The 18,298-nt window shown below is 54.1% G+C and overlaps 5 protein-coding genes across 5 annotated transcripts; 4 read left to right on the top strand and 1 right to left on the bottom strand.

The window, feature by feature from the left end:
* Positions 1 to 406: 406 nt before the first annotated feature.
* On the bottom strand, positions 407 to 1,885 carry BO66DRAFT_389147 (metallophosphatase domain-containing protein). The gene is made up of 2 exons (XM_025646732.1): positions 1,540 to 1,885; positions 407 to 1,402 (listed from the first exon to the last, which is right to left on the bottom strand). Exons 1-2 carry the CDS (start codon positions 1,733 to 1,735, stop codon positions 480 to 482), a joined length of 1,119 nt encoding a protein of 372 aa, XP_025507369.1. The 5' UTR covers positions 1,736 to 1,885; the 3' UTR covers positions 407 to 479.
* Positions 1,886 to 2,262: 377 nt separating this feature from the next.
* Positions 2,263 to 4,645, top strand: BO66DRAFT_389145 (putative serine palmitoyltransferase 1). Its single transcript, XM_025646731.1, has one exon. The coding sequence runs from the start codon at positions 2,431 to 2,433 to the stop codon at positions 4,291 to 4,293; it is 1,863 nt and encodes a 620-aa protein (XP_025507368.1). The 5' UTR covers positions 2,263 to 2,430; the 3' UTR covers positions 4,294 to 4,645.
* Positions 4,646 to 5,808: 1,163 nt separating this feature from the next.
* On the top strand, positions 5,809 to 6,921 carry BO66DRAFT_389144 (60S ribosomal protein uL13). Its single transcript, XM_025646730.1, has 3 exons — positions 5,809 to 6,163; positions 6,232 to 6,490; positions 6,566 to 6,921. Exons 1-3 carry the CDS (start codon positions 6,136 to 6,138, stop codon positions 6,702 to 6,704), a joined length of 426 nt encoding a protein of 141 aa, XP_025507367.1. The 5' UTR covers positions 5,809 to 6,135; the 3' UTR covers positions 6,705 to 6,921.
* A 1,460-nt stretch (positions 6,922 to 8,381) lies between these two features.
* On the top strand, positions 8,382 to 10,823 carry BO66DRAFT_389143 (putative AMP-binding domain protein). Its single transcript, XM_025646729.1, has 5 exons — positions 8,382 to 8,720; positions 8,840 to 9,035; positions 9,181 to 9,627; positions 9,690 to 10,319; positions 10,407 to 10,823. The coding sequence occupies exons 1-5, from the start codon at positions 8,559 to 8,561 to the stop codon at positions 10,712 to 10,714; spliced, it is 1,743 nt and encodes a 580-aa protein (XP_025507366.1). The 5' UTR covers positions 8,382 to 8,558; the 3' UTR covers positions 10,715 to 10,823.
* Positions 10,824 to 12,313: 1,490 nt separating this feature from the next.
* On the top strand, positions 12,314 to 18,238 carry BO66DRAFT_408866 (uncharacterized protein; the record flags this gene model as incomplete). Its single annotated transcript, XM_025649148.1, has 12 exons — positions 12,314 to 12,592; positions 12,671 to 13,045; positions 13,099 to 13,862; positions 13,895 to 14,202; positions 15,171 to 15,451; positions 15,512 to 16,597; positions 16,628 to 16,759; positions 16,790 to 16,911; positions 16,948 to 17,300; positions 17,334 to 17,524; positions 17,561 to 17,599; positions 17,630 to 18,238. The coding sequence occupies 12 exons, from the start codon at positions 12,314 to 12,316 to the stop codon at positions 18,236 to 18,238; spliced, it is 4,539 nt and encodes a 1,512-aa protein (XP_025507365.1).
* Positions 18,239 to 18,298: the final 60 nt, after the last annotated feature.

The raw sequence follows: 18,298 nt of genomic DNA, 5'->3' as shown, positions 1-18,298 counted from the left end.
GGGTTTATTGTACTCCCTTCCCACCCTACTTTCAGTACCTAGGTGACTTTATTTCCGGCTCGAGTTCGTCAAATGACGATTCGACCCAGCACATCGAGCAAGGGAGCCATGAAGCATCACTCTTCTCAAACCCCGCCTTGCTGCCACTAGCTTATGATGTAAATCACTATATTCTCTTAGTGACCATCACAGGCCCCCAATCACGTTGAGGCGTCTACCTAAAGGGTAAAGGAGCAGACTCAACTGCCCAGGCTGAAAAATTTCTTTGTTCCAAGGCAACTACTGACGCATACAACCTAAAACAGCCAGGGATACGTCAAACTGGAGGTCAAAGCTCAAGCTGTTTGCTGGAAGCTAGATGGTATCAGGACCTTCGAGAGAAAAATGCAGTAGTTAGGTTACTATGCTGAGGTAATGCTTGTGTGCTCTAGGATGGCTAGGCGTCATCTCTAGCCCCGTGCGCTTCAAGTCGCTGCTCATCACTCCTTCCATGTCGGGAGTTCTAGATCAACCACAATGGGTGTATTGAACTTTTTCCCTCCTCGATAAGGCCAGCTCGTTGCCATGATTGCCGCATTGATGATGCAAGTCTCGCGTCTGTGCGAGTGAAGCCCATTCTCATCGTCATATTCTCCTCTCTTCAGGCATGAAAGGGCAGATTTCGAATCTGATCGGTCGGCTTCAGTATTCTGAGTCCAGCCTAGCGACGGGTCAGGCAATGGAGCTAGTATAACATCCTGCGTCGATTGGAACAGTGCTCCGAGTGACGTTGCCACTTGCTCAGCGAAGAAACCATCGTTGTCTAGCTTCGATGACTTTTTTCCTGTCAGGTCCACGGAGCTTTGCTTTCTACTTCCCCGAGGAGGGAGAAAGCCTTGAGTGGTTTGACTTGGTCGATCGTGAGTGTTTGACACAGGCAGTGACGGTATGGATGAAGGGGACCACTCCACCCTCTCATAGCCGCGCGACTCGTGCACATGGCCACATACGGCCAGCATCGGTCGAACGTTGCTTAAGGCCTCACGAAGGGCTTTGCAGCCGACTGATTCAGCCGCCGTTCCATGACGGTCGCAGTGTGAGTGAGGAGGGGTGTGCGTTACCACAATGTCAATGTCCAATGGAATTCTGCCCCAAAGCTCAGCAGCCTCCGAGGAGTCGTATCCAAAAGCCCAGGTCCCTGGCGATTGGGAATATGGAGAGCCAAAGACTTTGAAGACGGTGTTTGGGCCGTTGGGCCGCCTCAGCCGGACTAGTGCTGACTCGTGCCTGAGGAATACGATGGAAGGGAAGGATGCTTCGGTGACAAGTTCTATGCATTTCCGAGGGTCTTCGAGATGCTGACCATGAAATTTCGAACCGTGGCGGGCATAGAAATCGGCATCTAGCGTAATGTCATGATTTCCTGGAGCGCTTTCATACTTCAGCGAACTCATGCGTATCGACACTGTTCCCCAACATCCCTACGAGCTGCGGTCTCTGGTCTCGGACAGGCCACAGGCGGCTCTCGTGCAAGCTCGGCTAGGTATTGTAAGTACTGACCACAGATGACAATTTTGACCTCGAAATCAGCCGCAGAAATCCAATCCATAGTCTTACGAAGCTCAGCCATGCTACCATGGTTGGTGAGATCACCCGCATGGATCAAAACGTCTCCAGCTGGTAGCTTGAACCCAGCCTCAGAGGGAGTGTAAGCGTGTGTGTCAGAGACACAGACGAAGCGTGTCTTTCGGCGCATCTTTGTTATGGGATGCTATGGGATTCTCTGAAACATTCGTAGGATTAGCGGATCTGGTTCTATTATCGGCAGGGCTTAGCCAGGACATGGCTCAGGTAGTACATGCAACCTTGCTGTGTAACAACAAGGCTTGGTATCCAGCGGTTCATGTTGCCTGCTCACCTACAGCTGGCGGGTTCTTCTATTTCCAATTGAGGAATCCAAAGATAAAGAAAAGGCAGAATCCGGCGGGAATCGCATAGCATTCTTGTGTGACGAGGAGAGAGTATCGCCTAGCATCCTAGTCTGTAGCCGGAGTATATTGAAGTAGAGAGTTATCTAAACGAGTGACGACATGTAACTTAAGCGGTTTGGCTTAGTTAGCGGGTACTAGTACGGAGGGTAGACACCTGAGGCACCTGAGGCACTAAATCTGTATCTCAAGTCTCCGCTTAAAGCCAGGTTTGCACCGAGCCCAATCAACAATCGTCAATTCATCTCCCGAAGCAGCCGGAAGTGGGGCCAGCCCGGCAACCCCCCCCCCGATTACATGATGATGCACTTTCAGCAACCTCACGATACCACCTCCACCATCATTCATTCCTCTTCCGATCGTCTCCCTCACTATTCGTCATTCGAAGCTTGAGGGACACCGGATTATCTCCGCTCTAGAGACTTGAGGAGGTGCATAGCTTTCCTCAAGTCACACTTGCAACATGCCTCGGTGGAAGCGCAGTAAGACGCGCTCTGATAAAGACCTGGGAGCCAGCAACGGTGGTTCTGGAGCGCCCGCCGATAGCCCCAGTGCTCACTCTACGGCCATCGCCTCTCTCCGTGCTGTCAGCGGCAGCTCTCCGGACTCGATGAGAGGAGCAGCACAAACCAAAGTGCCAGATCCTGAGGCGATCCGCAAGCTAGCTAAACAGCACGCCGAGTTCGGGCCCCTCGGCGATCCGTCGCATCTTTACACCAGCGAGCACCCTGGGGGAGAGATTCCCGACCCTGTCATTGATGAACCTCCGTACTTCTTTGTCTTGACGACCTACGTCAGCTTTCTCGTTCTCATCTTCCTCGGCCATTTCCACGATTTCTGGGCTCAGTGGTTTTCGTCTCATTCCTATCGGCATCTGAAGCCCCAGAATGGGTACGCCTCTCTGTACAGCGACTTCGAGAGCTTCTACACGCGTCGATTGAAGCAGCGGATCAACGACTGCTTCGAGCGGCCGATCACCGGCGTCCCCGGCAGACATGTTACCCTCCTCGACCGGACCACCGAAGACAACCTGCATTTCAGCTTCACGGGCACGACAACCGACACACTGAATCTCAGCTCCTACAACTACCTCGGCTTTGCTCAGTCAGAGGGGCCTTGCACCGATTTCGCGGAAGAGACTCTCCGGCGGGAAGGGATCTCTCTCGCGGGCACCCCTGACGCAGGAGTCACCAAGTTGCATGTTGAGGTCGAGGATCAGATCGCCCGGTTCGTGGGCAAGGAGTCCGCAATGGTGTTCTCGATGGGATTCGTGACCAACGCTACGATCTTCCCGGCCATCATGGAAAAGGGCTGTCTGATTCTGTCCGATGAGCTCAACCATGCATCCATCCGGTTCGGCGCCCGTCTCTCGGGAGCAGCTATCCAGGTCTTTGCGCATAACAACATGGCGGACCTTGAGAAGCGCTTGAGGGAGGCGATCTCGCAAGGTCAGCCGCGCACTCACCGGCCTTGGAAGAAAATCCTTGTCACTGTCGAGGGCCTGTTCTCGATGGAGGGCACCATGTGCAATCTTCCTAGGATCCTTGAGCTGAAGAAGAAGTACAAGTTCCACTTGTTCGTTGACGAGGCTCACTCAATTGGCGCGGTTGGGCGCCATGGACGCGGTGTCTGTGACTACTTCAGGGTCGACCCTGCTGAGGTCGAGATCCTTATGGGCACTTTTACTAAGTCCTTTGGCGCCAATGGGGGGTATATCGCTGCCGATAAGGCGATCATCGACAAAGTGCGCTGCATCAATGCTGGTCAGGTATTCGGCGAAGCTCCGTCCCTGCCTGTTCTAGCGCAGATCTATTCCTCGCTGCGCCTTATTGCTGATGAAGACCCCCTTCATCCGGGTGAAGGCAGAGAGCGCATGCAGCGTCTAGCGTTCAATTCACGTTATCTACGACTTGGACTAAAGCGACTCGGGTTCATCGTTTATGGACACGATGATTCGCCCATTGTCCCCCTGATGCTGTACAACCCCGCCAAGATGCCTGCGTTCTCCCGGGAAATGCTGCGTCGGAAGATCTCCGTCGTCGTTGTGACCTACCCTGCTACGCCTCTTGAGCTCTCCCGTGCCCGCTTGTGCGTGTCGGCTGCGCACACCAAGGATGACCTCGACCGCATTCTGCAGGTGTGCGACGAGATCGGGGATGCTCTCGAGCTCAAGTTTTCTTCCGGGGTCGCAGGGGGCTTGAAAGAGCCCCTCCCTCCTTCTGAAGAGAAGCCCAATGGAGGCCACAAGGCCATTGAGCCCCCGCGCTGGACTCTCGAGGAAGTCATCGCGAGGGGCACGCGAGACGCTAAGCTGCCTTTTTATTGAAAAACAGCCGGCACAAATTCTTGATCTGTATGATGTGATGGAAGATAGCACGTCTTTGCTTCTTTTGTATAATGCTGCACAACCCCCTCTTCCTTTTTCGACATCGATACACGCGTAGACACAGCCATCGCGTGCGATCTGTCCCTTCTATTTGGTGTCATTGCTTTGGCGCGCGCGACGGACTCTAGGTCCCCGTTCGATGCCGGACTGTATCTGTGGCGAGACTCATGGCTTGGCTTGCCGTTTGAGAGCACATATTAATCTTAATGTATACAATATTCACTTCTAGCTGCTATAATGACCAGCAACTCTCGCTTGAGCTGGGTTTTCTAATGAATTGTGATTGTTGCGCCATGTTTGATTGAGGGGACTTGCCCATACATAGACCGTAATCGGTAGGCGGGTGGCTAGGACCATTGGCTGACTGCCTGATGATTGCACCGGTCAGGTGAAGCAAGTGAAGGGTTTTAGGGTGATAGTAAACTAATGACAGAGAAACTTAATCCTTTCTGATACTTTTAGGGACTTAAATGGTGGATGCGACCGTAGCAAAAGGGACCGATGGGCAGTGGACAGTATGTAGATTGAACACCAGCGTATCTGGGGGAAACACTGGGTCTACGCACTATCTAGTAGTCATTTGCGGGGTGGGCACTTGTCTTAAGTTCCTCCCTCCCAGAACTAATGCAATGAGGTATAGCCTGGCCGTTGCAAGGACAGGAACAGAATGGCAGGGAGTGACAGTGACTATTATGCAGTAACTACTTCATACCATGCATCTGCACAAAGCACCCAATATCTGCGAAAGGGCAATATTCCCATCTCTGAACAAGAGATAAGGGCAAGGGTTGGGGGCTGGATTCCCTCCTGATGAGGGTATGGTATCACGTGACCCCCAAGCCACGCCACAGGAAAGAAGGAGTTAGGGCTGTGGCCCTCGACGGGGGAGCTTCCCGCACAAAGAAAGCCCGTAGCGCCGCTCGCTTAGCGACCAAACCCCAGCGAACCTCCATCCGACCATCCGTTGTGTGTGCGTTGAACCTGCCCACAACGACAACAACCGCCGACAACTTATACATCCCAAGGGAGTATCCTAGAGCAGCGCTCTTCCTATCGCTGGATATTTTCCTTTCGACACAGCAGGATGTCCTCCATCGATCCAGTCGTGCGTACCACCGCCCCTTCCACACCTACACATGCACATCCTATCTTGAAAACATACATCTGCAACAATACCGGAGACGAGTGCAAGAGGAGGGATAATTGAGGAAAATTTGGGGGTTTGAGGTGGAAAGGGGAAGAAGGGGAATGCGAGACCGTCTCCCGGAAGAAGCGGAGGGACAGGGCGGGGGATTTCTATATATTTCACTCAGGGATTCTTCCGGGAAAAATCGCTGACTTGTGTTGGAATTCTTTGCAGGTCGTCATTGACGGCAAGGGACACCTTCTTGGTCGTCTTGCCAGCACTGTCGCCAAGCAGCTGCTCAACGGTCAGAAGATCGTCGTCGTGAGATGTGAGGCTCTTAACATCTCCGGCGAGTTCTTCCGCGCGAAGCGTACGTTCACCATCTATCCGATCCGAATTCGAATGCGATCTCTTGTGTTTGCCATCTCTGCTGTCGCCTGGGTTATCTCCTTGGTGTGTGGTGTCTGCTACGTGAGGTGCAGGGCTGGATGTGAAATAAATTGCGACATTGAGGAAAGAAGAGTCGGGATGATGATCGAAATATTGAGGCGACAGTTGTGGAGGAACACAATAGATGCGCTTTTTTATGCTGAGGAATCGACATCGACTGACCTGGATCGTGCGATATAGTCAAGTACCACGCCTACCTTCGCAAGATGACTCGTTTCAACCCCACCCGCGGTGGTGAGTCCACCCTGAAACCCTCCGACAAACCCGATTCTCTCGACTGGTGCTGAATTTGATTCCCACAGGTCCCTTCCACTTCCGCGCTCCCTCCCGCATCTTCTACAAGGCCGTCCGCGGTATGATCCCCCACAAGACTGCCCGTGGTGCTGCCGCTCTGGAGCGCCTCAAGGTCTTCGAGGGTGTTCCTCCCCCCTACGACAAGAAGAAGCGCGTCGTCGTTCCCCAGGCCCTCCGTGTCCTCCGCCTCCGCCCCGGTCGCAAGTACTGCACCGTCGGCCGTCTGAGCCACGAGGTCGGCTGGAAGTACCAGGACGTCGTTGCCAGGTATGTTCATTCTGTTGCCGCGTTGGAGCGGCCCCCATCATTGTATTCGGATCATGGCTAAACATCCCTCTACAGACTCGAGGAGCGGAGAAAGGTCAAGAGCAGCGCCTACTACGAGCGCAAGAAGGCTGCCCGCCGTCAACTCGTCCACGCCCAGAAGTCGGCGGCTGTCAGCGAGCAGACCAAGACCGAGCTTGCTCAGTACGGATACTAGATACCTGGTTGCGCGGCTGGTTGCCTGTGTCTGTGATGGGATGGGATGGGATCGCGAACGGTTACGGTTATGTTTCAGCGACAGATGGACGGCGAACCGATCGACCTTTTTTTTTCTCTCCCTCTGTCCCTAACCTTTTCATGAAAACCCCCCACAATACTTACGTTGTGACGCACATGGGAGGCTGGCGAGATTCGAACTCTTAATAAACAAAAAAGAATTTTTACGGGAGTCCGTTTTGGGATGAAAAAAAACAAGGTTGTTTCCAAATAGCTGACCGTTGACTCGCGCCGTGGCGGTTTAATTCCAAGAAATTTTTCTTTTTTCAAACTGTTCAGATGACTTGTTGTGACGACCTCCCCCTTTCAAAAAGAAAAGAAACATTACATTCAGCTTTATCTTGGTATATCCGCCATAAGTGTCCAAAGTTCCCATTATGCTATGCTACAAGTCGCGGGTCCAAGTTTCTCGATGACCTCGTATAAATGCCGCAAGTACCGGATGGATTCTATCCCCATTGTCATCACCACTCTCAGCCCCCTTGCGTGACGAAGCCGCATGCGACAAGACAACACCTTGCCATGGCGCCTAGTGGAGTCCACACTCTGGTGTACAGATTTACATATCGCTCATCACCGTTGTCGTAGTCAAGGAGGCCAATGCCGTCAACACCGCCATCCCAGGGTAATTTAGTGATGTGATGGGAGAAAGAGTATTGCATGTGCCGGGATCGCCTTCATGCAATCGGAGCAAGGCACTTGCCGCTTGGCGTGATTGTCGCTGCATGGTTGACTCATGGACCATCATCTACCATCCATTTTCATAGTGAAGATGATCGATGGTGGGAAACAGTCGATGCTCCATCCGATCTGTCTGTGAATCCTTTGATCCGGTTCTGGATCCTGTCTGTCGGTAAGCACTGACCACCAGCGAGTAGAGCGTCCCCTGCGGTGCGGAGACAGTTCTGGACTGTTCCTCTTTTTCCTGCTGGTGCTTAGTAGCCCACCGTACTTCCTTGGCTCGGAGCGGGATCTTGTTTGATGATATGTTTGTTGGTGCCTGGTAGTTCCATGTAGAATAGATCCATGATGGCTGATGAAGTATTTGTACTGGACAGTACTGTGCTGTAACAACATGGTAAACCTGTAACTCGCCGACTTATTGGAGTATGTTATGTCCACCACGTCGATACGTACTCAGTCCGACGAACGGGCATGGATCTCGATTGAGTTTGTTGATTGCTTGGTTGTATGAGTAGTACTCATGATGTATTGTGTTGATTATGGATTGGGCCCAAGGTGGAGGCCGCTAAGGAACAAGAGTTTTCCAGTGGTCAATCATCAGTGAGGGGAAATGTGTACTGTGTGTACCCCTGGGTATTGGTCGGTGTCACTTGCTGAACTTTATTGATTCGGTTGTTGTCGTCAGCAACTTCGAAACTCATTGAAGATACCAGCTTCATTGGTAGGTTCTTTCTTCATCTGTGGACGAATCAAGCATTGAACAATGTGAGAGTAGGTACGGAGTAGAACGGGGTTGTTTGAAAGTTCCAAGTTGAAAGGGAAGGATCCGCTTTTTGGGCTCCGCCGCGGCCCCGACGCCCCGAACGATGATCATCCCCGCATTTACTCCTCTTCTACTTCGCTTCTCCTCTTCTGGAGCTACCTCGGAATTTCCCTCTTCTCCCCCCCTCCTTCTCTTCCTCGTTGTCTCGTTTCCTCATTCTGAATCACACACGCCCTCGCTCCTCATCCTGACCAGTGCCCGTCCAATTGGATTCTCTCCAGGGAGGACATTGGAAGCATACACGGATTCGTTCCTCGCCAGTCACATCAAAGAACATCATCACAAGCCATGTCCTCCGCAAAGGGCCGGTTATCGGGCCTGCTCGCCCATTTGCTTCCCACCACCAACACCACCACCACCAGTACCTCAACCTCTACGAATCGACCAGTCAACTTCCACACCCTATCTCCAACATACTTTCTTCCTCGAGCTGCTGCCATCGAACCACATGTAAGTACTGTTTTTTGTCTCGAGACTTTAGTCCCTCAATAGTCTGGCCGACATGAACCCTCCCTTCCAATCACTGCCCTTGACTTGGCACTCATCATATTTATCACACTTTGAAACAGGCCGAAGCAATCTACCACATCACCACCAATAATCAAATCCTCCGACGAAGCTATATCGAATTCGCCGACCGCGCTCGCGGCCTGGCCTATTTCCTGAAGAGCCATGCGTTCAAGCGCGTGGGGATTCTCTGCCCCAATACCCCGGCTTTCTTGGAGGCTATCTTTGGCATTGCCGCTGCTGGGGCGGTGCAGGTTGGTATGTTTTGTTTTTCTTTGTTCTTCTGCTATATATGTAGTTCGTCTGGCTTAGGGTAGTGGGTGGAGGGGCTGTCTATTGCTGGGGGGAATTTGCTCTACACTGCTTGGAAGGGGTTGGTGCTGACTTGAACTTTCTCCTATAGCGGTGAATTACCGTCTCAAGGAAGAAGATATCGCCTATATCTTTACACATTCAGAGGTGGAGGTGATTATTGTGGACCAGGAGTTTCTGCCCCTCTTACAGCGCTATCGGGCGGCGAAACCTGATGTGCGGGTGATTGTGGATACCGATACCGATGAGACGGAGGGGCAGTTGTCTGGGCCGTTTGATGATGCGGTCTTGGAGGGGTTGAGGTTTGATGCCGAGACTGGAGCTCTAGGGTGGGATGGGTTGGAAGCTCAGGCGGCTGCTGAGGAGGATGTTCTCGCGTTGGCTTATACGAGTGGAACTACGGCCAAGCCGAAAGGGGTGGAGCTCACCCATCGGGGGTGCTACCTGGCGTCGTTGGCGAATCTGGTCGAATCTGGGCTGAATGTGCAGGAGGGTCGGTGCAGGTATCTGTGGACTTTGCCGATGTTTCATGCGGTTGGTGAGTGTTTTCTTCTGGTCAAAAATGGCCAAGGACCTGATGGGACTGATGCTGTGGCGCAGGGTGGACCTTTCCGTGGGCCGTGACGGCTGTCCGGGGTACGCATTACTGTCTGCGTAAGATCGATTATCCGCAGATCTGGAGGTTGCTGAAGCAAGAACGCATCACGCATTTTAATGCGGCGCCGACGGTGAATACTTTGCTTTGCAACTCACCGCAAGCTGAACGTCTGCCGCAGTCGGTGCGCGTGACGGTGGCGGCTAGTCCTCCGACGGGACATCTGTTCGAGCAGATGACCGGTTTTAACCTGCATCCTGTGCATACCTACGGGATGACGGAGACGTACGGCCCCATCACCAAGGGGTACCATATGCCAGCGTGGGACAACCTCGCCCCGACCGAGCGGTACGAGAAGATGGCGAGACAGGGCCATGGATTCCTGACCAGTCTGCCGGCCAGGGTGATCAAGACGGATGTCCCCGAGGGCACGGTTGTAGACGTCCGCCGGGACGGCAAGGAGATCGGGGAGATCGTGTTTGCCGGGAACATATGTTCCCGAGGCTACTACAAGGACCCGGAGGCGACACGGAAGCTGTTCCTTGGTGGTGTGCTCCATTCCGGCGACCTGGCTGTCTGGCATCCCGATGGGGCCATCCAGATTCTGGATCGAGCTAAGGACATCATCATCAGCGGTAAGTTAGATTTCTGGGCTTCGGTTTGGTTCTCATTGTTGCACCCCTGTTCCCTCTCCGGAATGTTGTGCTGACGTACGGCTTTAGGGGGTGAGAATATCTCCTCAGTTGCCTTAGAGGCGCAGCTGGTGACCCACCCCGACATTCTGGAGGCCGGGGTCGTGTCGGTTCCAGATGCGCACTGGGGCGAACGTCCCAAGGCCTTCATTACGGTCAAGGAAGGTAGGGAACTCGATGGCAAGGCGGTCATTGAGTGGGCGCGGAATGCTAGCGGCATCAGTAAGTTTATGGTCCCTCGCGAGGTGGAGGTGGTGGCGGAGCTGCCCAAAACCAGTACGGGGAAAATCAGAAAAAATGTACTGCGCGACTGGGCTAAGGGGGCGTCTCGGACGTGAAAGAGATGGTGGGGTTGGTTCTCGGGAGAGATTGTATCACTTTATGGTCTTGTTCTGGTTGAACGGGTTGTGACTTTATATAGATTAGATAGAGTGTCGCAGGAGACGATAAGGCTGTACACTTGTATTCTCTTTGATTCTCGCCTCTTTAACGAATCACATAGTCGGGCGGTGAAAAGGGGTAATGGCGGATGAGCTTCACAAACCCATTCTAAACATGAACCAAAGGAGGGAGCAATCCGAGGTGGATCCTATTTGTCTTAGATGCGAACCACCGGGGATGGTGAAGGCAACGAGCATGAGGGGGAGGGGGGAGGGGGGAGGGGGGAAGCTTTGGATGAAACTGAAGATAATCAGAGCTCAGCCCCAATAATTCTAGCAATTCCCCTGGTAGGCAGCCATGCTTATTTAGCGAATCTGGTAGTGTTTGTCCAGGAATGCTAATAATAATCATGAATGATACCTTTGATGCTTCGATGCTTGGGTGAATTGAGGGATAAGTAAGTGGGCGCCGCGCACGGGTCGACCACCCAAGAATAGCATAAGTCAACATGGATGATGTCGTTCGGCAGCGAGCGGGCTTCCCTGGCAGTTCAGTTAAGTTACTAAATATTAACTAAACTAATCAATCAACTTTCCCCTCCTTTCTCACCTTAAGTCGCAATCAAGCGTTATTCGGGTTTGTAAAAAATATTTTTTATAGTATTTTTTCAAGGATTAAAAATATAAGTTACTGTTGATTAGGCTGAGATGAGTGAATAAGGTACAGTACAAAGCTGTTTGTTCTCTCCCTACCTAACTTTAAGTAGGTGAATATTTACCTCTGTCTACCTTAATCATCCTCTTCCAGTTTCTTTTCTTTCTCCTCTCCCGCCTTTGCAACCGCCTTCTTCTTCTTTCGTCAGTCCTTCTCCGTCCCAACCAACCCCCCCTCCCTCCCCTCATCATCAACATCCAAACATCATCATCAACATTCCTCCTCCTCCTCTTCGCACCCCCCCCGACAGCCCACTGTCGCTACGTTGATTACTTGTAACTACCACCTTTTGGCTCTATCTGACTATACGATACTTACATTTTCCCCTGATCGGACTTACAGATCTTCTGGACGCTCTCAATCCCGCCCCCCGGGTCTCACCCTTTCGGTCCTCCGACCGGGATTCCTCCTTCTCCCTCGCCTCCTCCGCCGCCCGACACCGTCCTCTCTCTCCTCCTCCTCCTCCTCCTCCTCCTCTCCCTTTCCCCTCCTTTCCCTTGCCTTGCCTTGCTTTGCCTTCGTCGGCATCTCCTATCGCAGGCTCTTTCGACGCGTGTTCTCCCTCTCAACCCCGACCAACCTGATCTCAACTCGCCTCTTCTTCTGGCCCCCTTGACCCTTCCGCTTTCCTAGGGCGAAACCTCAAATCTCCAGATCGGTCTCGAATCTCTGATCACACTTCCGGCTTCGCCTCTACAACAGGTGACAGCCACATTTTATATGAATAGTTTCTCTACCCAACGCACAACACGTTGTATCCTGGCCGAAATAGGACAGCGACCAGTCCTCCACCTCCCTCTCCCAACAAGCACGCTTGCCACCACTTTCCGACGTTGGTCCTGATGCCCCGCTCAAGGCAACCCGCTCGGTTCTCGAGCGAAGCTCCCTCCGAATCCTCCTCCTCGACCTCCCCCGATCGCACCGCCGATGATGACACCGACTTCTTCACAGCCCAGGCCAATGATTCAGAATCCTCCGTGGGCGGTGTAAATGGCCGGGATTCTCATGCATATTACGACTCAGATCGGGCCCTGCCGCCCATCGGACGGTTGCCTCCGGAGATCTTAATCGCCATCTTCGCCAAACTGAGTTCGCCAGCCGATATGATGAGCTGTATGCTGGTCTGCAGAGGATGGGCGGCAAACTGCGTGGCGATCTTGTGGCACCGGCCATCGTGCAACAGCTGGGACAACATGAAGAGCATCAGCACCACTGTGGGCAAGCCAAACAGCTTCTTTCCTTACTCGGACTTAATCAAGAGACTGAACCTGTCCGCTCTCTCGGGCGACGTCAGCGATGGAACGGTCATGACCTTTGCTCAGTGCAACCGGATCGAGCGATTGACGCTGACCAACTGCTCCAAACTGTCGGACACCGGCGTGTCAGACCTGGTGGAAGGGAATCGCCATCTACAAGCGTTAGATGTGTCGGACTTGGGGCATCTCACCGACCACACTCTGTACACGGTGGCTAGAAACTGTCCCCGGCTCCAGGGGCTCAATATCACGAACTGCACCAAGGTGACGGACGACTCCTTGCTTGTCGTGTCTCGTAATTGCCGACAGATCAAACGGGTAGGTGGCCATGGCTACTCGGATTCTACATCATGGTTGCTAATATGTGACAGTTAAAATTGAACGGAGTCGCGCAAGTCACGGACAAATCCATTCTGTCGTTCGCTCAGAGCTGCCCGGCCATCCTGGAGATTGACCTTCATGACTGCAAGCTCGTCACCAACAAGTCGATAACTGCCTTGATGGCGACACTGAATAATCTCCGCGAGCTACGACTGGCCCACTGCACCGAACTCGACGATATGGCGTTCCTGGAGCTGGCACCACATATTACTTTGGACAGCTTGCGCATTCTGGACTTGACATCCTGCGAGAATGTCAGAGACGCTGCCGTTGAGCGTATTGTGGCATCGGCGCCGCGCTTACGGAACCTAGTGCTCGCAAAGTGTCGGCTTATCACGGATCGCGCAGTTTGGGCCATTTGCAAGCTCGGCAAGAATCTGCACTACGTCCACTTGGGACACTGCTCCAACATCTCCGATGCAGCCGTTATGCAGTTGGTCAAGTCCTGCAACCGTATCCGGTATATCGACCTGGCGTGCTGTACCCGTCTCACGGACGCAAGTGTGCAGCAGCTGGCTACGTTACCCAAACTCCGGCGTATCGGCTTGGTCAAGTGTGCCAACATCACGGACAACAGCATTCTAGCCTTGGCGGGTCCCAAGGCTTCCCACCACTCCGCAGGAATCAGTAGTCTAGAGCGGGTGCATCTCAGTTACTGCACTTTCCTCACGCTCAGAGTATGTGGTCGAACGATGGCTTTTCTTTTGTCTTTGTCTGGGATCATGCTAACTGGCCGCAGGGAATCCATGCACTCGTCAACAGCTGTCCTCGTCTGACACACCTCAGTCTGACGGGGGTCCAGGAGTTCTATGCGCGAAAAGAATTGACCGAGTTCTGCCGTGAGGCGCCTCCCGAGTTCACGCCCCAACAGCGCGACGTGTTCTGTGTATTCAGCGGCGATGGCGTGAACCACTTGCGTAACCAACTGAACCATATGATTCCCCCTCCACCGCCGCAGGACATGACGGAAGCAACCATGTATGATGACGACGAAGAACTGGACGAGGATGAGGGCCAGGTGACTGGCCTGATGCGCGCGACGGCGGCCACGGCGATTAACGACGATGATTACATTGACATTGGACATACACCCAGTTGATACCCATACCCTTTTTCCTCTCCGTATCTTTGAGCGTGTCTTGTGCATCGGATCTTAACATCTATCATTTTTTTGTGTATGGTTTTACAAACATGGTGTCGTTTTCATTTCTCTATTGTTCTTCCGATTTTCCATTTTTTTGGGCCAAGCAGCGAGGGGTTCCAATTTCTGTTTGTGTGCACACAGGGATTTCCGTTATGAATTTGCATAGTCGGTAGCGGTTTATCTGGGAGCTGGTTGTTGGGATGTGTTTTCTTCGGGCTGAGACTGACTGGCGGTTGCGTTCGTCTTTGTGGGGGGGGGGGGGGGGGCTTCAACTTTCTCTGCCTTCTGCGCTCTGCCTGCCTTATACATCGCTTTGGGGGGAAATGCAGGGTGAGATGAACAACAAAAATCAGTTTCTTCCTAAGGAATTATCGATATGAGCAGTGATCGATCATCGAGAGGACAGAGGGAGGGTTGGTCTGCCTACCGTTACCGTATTAGAATTGAGTAACTTATAGAGCAGCAGCAGCAGTTTAGTTGTTGCGGGAATGCAATTACACTGAGAGTGGATTGGCAATTGAGGTTCATGAGATAAAAACATAGGCAATTGGAGTAGATATCAAGTATAACTTTATACTACTATTGTACTGTATACACATACTGTACGGAGTACGGAGTACACATAGTAGATAAGTTGACTGAAAGTGACTGAAAGTGACTGAGTGGGCTGGCGGTGACATAATGACGGGTTTCGCATGGGCCGATCAACCATCATTCGATTTCCGATCCGTTCCTTCTCCGCATTCTCTCCCTTCCACTTCACTGTAGCTCAGCCCAGCTCAGTTCCAGTCCAGTCCCCGCTGCAGCTCAGCCCAGCCAAAAGAAGGCTTCTGCAGCAGCTGAGAGCGACTACGGACACTCCTCTCAGCTAGTACAAATATAGCGCAGAAAGGCAAAAGAGCGAGACGGGGGAGAGAGAGAGAGAGAGAGAGATGGCTACCCCGCGCGGCAATCCACTGGCCTTCACGCGGTGGCCCGTGACTCTCATTACGACCGCCGTCTACCTCGCCTTTGTGATCCCCCTCCTTGTCGTCCACCACGTGCTCCCCTCGGCACCCAGTGCATCCTCCACCCCCAACGGTCTCGATCTCCACGAAGCTTGGGCCGATCTGCAGGTCCTGACCAACGGGTACCATCCGTATAATTCGCGCCGGAACGACGAGGTCCGAGATTGGCTTCTCCGCCGAGTGAAGGAGATTGTCCACGACAACAACGCGGATACACCCGGGCAGTCTGACCACAAGGATTACCGGTACCAGGGCTTCCATGAGCCTCCTACGATCTACAATGCCGACGACGAAACTCGACCCACCGTCTACATCTTCGACGACAACCAGTCCAACCTCTCCTTCGTCGGTAATACCCTCAAGTCGTCCAACACCGCGGTCTACTTTGAAGGCACCAACCTCCTAGTCTACATCCGTGGGGAGGATGATGATGATGTTGACCTGGTTCTGGGGTCGGAGGGAGGAAGCGGAGGTGTGCTGGTGAACGCCCACTATGACAGCGTCTCCACCGGCTATGGCGCGACGGATGACGGGGTCGGCGTCGTCACCTGTCTTCAGTTGATCAAGTACTTCACCACCCCGGGCCATGCCCCGCGTCGCGGCTTGGTGGTGCTCTTCAACAACGGCGAGGAGGATTTCCTCAACGGAGCGCGCGTGTTCAGCCAGCACCCGCTGTCCAAGTTCACTCAGACCTTTCTGAACCTGGAGGGGGCCGGCGCCGGTGGCCGGGCGATCCTGTTCCGAGGCAGTGACACCGAAGTGACGAGGAACTATAGGCGCGCGAAACACCCGTTCGGGTCCGTGTTGGCGGCCAATGGGTTTGAGGTCGGCCTCATCAGTTCCCAGACGGACTATGTCGTGTTCGAAGGGGATCTGGGCATGAGGGGCTTGGATGTCGCGTTTATGGAGCCTAGGGCCAGATATCATACCGACCAGGATGATTCGAGGCACACGACTGTGGAGAGCCTGTGGCACATGCTGGAGGCGGCGGTGAAGACGACCGAGGGGCTGGTCAGTGATGATAGTAGCGATGGTGGGAAGAGAGGATCGCGCGGAGTGTGGTTCGATCTCTTCGGAGCGACCTTCGTGGTGTTCCAGCTGCATACCTTGTTTGCGCTGTCGGTGACGATGCTCATTGTCGCGCCCCTGGGCTTGTTGGTCACGAGCGTTGCCCTGAGCAGGGCCGACAAGATGTACCTGTTCCGGTCCACGGTCAAGTCGTCGCTCGACGATGGGGAGGCCGTGTCGCTGCAGGGACTGCGCGGGTTCTTCCGGTTTCCCTTTCTGTTTGTGATCCCGACGGCCGTCACGGTTGGGTTGGCGTACCTGGTGACCAAAGTCAATCCGTTGATCATCCACAGCAGCGAGTATGCGGTGTGGGGCATGATGCTGTCGGCCTGGACGTTTCTGGCCTGGTTCGTGTCGCGCGTCGCCGACTTTGCGCGTCCCTCGGCCTTCCACCGCATCTATACCTTGACATGGATGTTTGTGCTCGCCTGGGTGATGTTGGTGATTGCGACGGTCTACGAGAACCAGTGGGGTCTGGCTGGCGGGTATTGGGTCTTCTTCTCCTTCTGTGGCACGTTCCTGGCCACCTGGATCTCCTATATGGAGCTGTTCGCCCTGCCTCGGAAGTCAGAGTACGCCAGTCAGTATGCGCCGGTGCCGGCGTCGTCGCGCCGTCCCAGCAGTTATGGCGGCAGTCGACTGGGCACAGCCTCGGGCGAGGAACACACCTCGGAGCACGACGGAGACGAGCACGTCGATTCCGACGACGAGCAACCCACCGAGTCGACGTCTCTGCTGGGGGGCGGCCAGCGTACGACCTTTGCCAACTACGTGCGCGTCACGGGGGAGCATGAGGGCCACGACGAACCCAGTGACCCGCACGTCTACGGCCACGAGCAACGCTGGAGCGCACACCTGCCGAAATGGACCTGGGTGCTGCAATTCCTGCTGACGGCACCGATTGTGCTCATCATGGTCGGGCCCCTGGCGTTGCTGCTAACCAGCGCATTGCATCAAACCGGCCAGGACGGCAGTTCCTCTCTGTTCATCTACATCGCCATCGCAGCCCTGACTACCTTCCTTCTCACCCCGCTCCTCCCTTACATCCATCGCCACACATATCATATCCCTCTGTTCTTGCTGGCGATTTTCTTGGGGTGCCTGATCTACAACCTGGTCGCGTTCCCGTTCTCGGCGTCCAACCGCCTGAAAATCTTCTTCCACCAGGAGATCAACCTCGACACGGCCGCAACCAACGTGTCGCTGATCGGGATCTCGCCCTTCGTCGCCCAGGTGGCTCACGCGCTCCCAAGCGTCCACGGCCAGGAGCTGGTCTGTGGTGCGCTCGCTGCACGCACGAAGTGCTCCTGGCCCGGTCCCATGCCAGATGTTGTGCCCTCGGCGCCCGAGGACTACAAATCCTGGCTGACCTTCAACGTGTCCGCCACGGAGTTCTCCTCGCATTCCGCGGAGCAGGGCGACAACCTCCAAACCGCTCAGATCCAACTTTCCGGCCTGAACACTCGCGCCTGCAGGATCACCTTCGACACCCCCATCTCCTCCTTCAGCGTGGCCGGCAGCGCGTACGACCCCCGCTTCCCGCACACGTCCCCGCTGGGCACGCAGGAGATCCGCCTGTGGAGCCGCGAGTGGGAGAATACCTGGACCGTGGACGTGGAGTGGACCGTGCCCCCGCCGTCCCTCGCGCCGCCCACCACGGAGGTCGTGACCGATGCCGCGTCCGGCGAAGAGTACGTCCTCGTCGACTCCCTGTCTTCTTCAGCTGCAACTGGCGACGTCGATGAGGAGAAGGCCAAGTTGAAAGGACGGGTCGTCTGTCTCTGGAGCGACCACAATCGCATCGGAGCCATCCCCGCCCTCGACGAGGTGAAACAGTATGCGCCGGTCTGGGTGGCTGCCACCAAGTTCTCGGATGGGTTGGTGGAAGGGTATAAGGAATTCGAGATTTGATTTGATTTTTCCTTTGAACGTTTGTTTCCATGTCTTCCAAGCCTGATAGCTCCTGATTAG

Source organism: Aspergillus aculeatinus (genome assembly GCF_003184765.1).
Source record: "Aspergillus aculeatinus CBS 121060 unplaced genomic scaffold BO66scaffold_7, whole genome shotgun sequence".
Taxonomy (NCBI): Eukaryota; Fungi; Ascomycota; class Eurotiomycetes; order Eurotiales; family Aspergillaceae; genus Aspergillus; species Aspergillus aculeatinus.
This window is presented reverse-complemented; position numbering and strand designations above follow the sequence as displayed.

Bases quoted from the DNA above. Each gene is read 5' to 3' on its own strand.
- BO66DRAFT_389147 (XM_025646732.1), bottom strand. From the start codon at position 1,735: ATGCGCCGAAAGACACGCTTCGTCTGTGTCTCTGACACACACGCTTAC. The intron at 1,403-1,539 runs GTCAGTACTTAC...AAAGCGCTCCAG, and splicing joins GGTCAAAATTGTCATCTGTG to GAAATCATGACATTACGCTA.
- BO66DRAFT_389145 (XM_025646731.1), top strand. From the start codon at position 2,431: ATGCCTCGGTGGAAGCGCAGTAAGACGCGCTCTGATAAAGACCTGGGA.
- BO66DRAFT_389144 (XM_025646730.1), top strand. From the start codon at position 6,136: ATGACTCGTTTCAACCCCACCCGCGGTG. The intron at 6,164-6,231 runs GTGAGTCCACCC...TGATTCCCACAG, and splicing joins TTTCAACCCCACCCGCGGTG to GTCCCTTCCACTTCCGCGCT. The intron at 6,491-6,565 runs GTATGTTCATTC...ATCCCTCTACAG, and splicing joins TACCAGGACGTCGTTGCCAG to ACTCGAGGAGCGGAGAAAGG.
- BO66DRAFT_389143 (XM_025646729.1), top strand. From the start codon at position 8,559: ATGTCCTCCGCAAAGGGCCGGTTATCGGGCCTGCTCGCCCATTTGCTT. The intron at 9,036-9,180 runs GTATGTTTTGTT...TTTCTCCTATAG, and splicing joins TGCTGGGGCGGTGCAGGTTG to CGGTGAATTACCGTCTCAAG. The intron at 9,628-9,689 runs GTGAGTGTTTTC...GCTGTGGCGCAG, and splicing joins GCCGATGTTTCATGCGGTTG to GGTGGACCTTTCCGTGGGCC.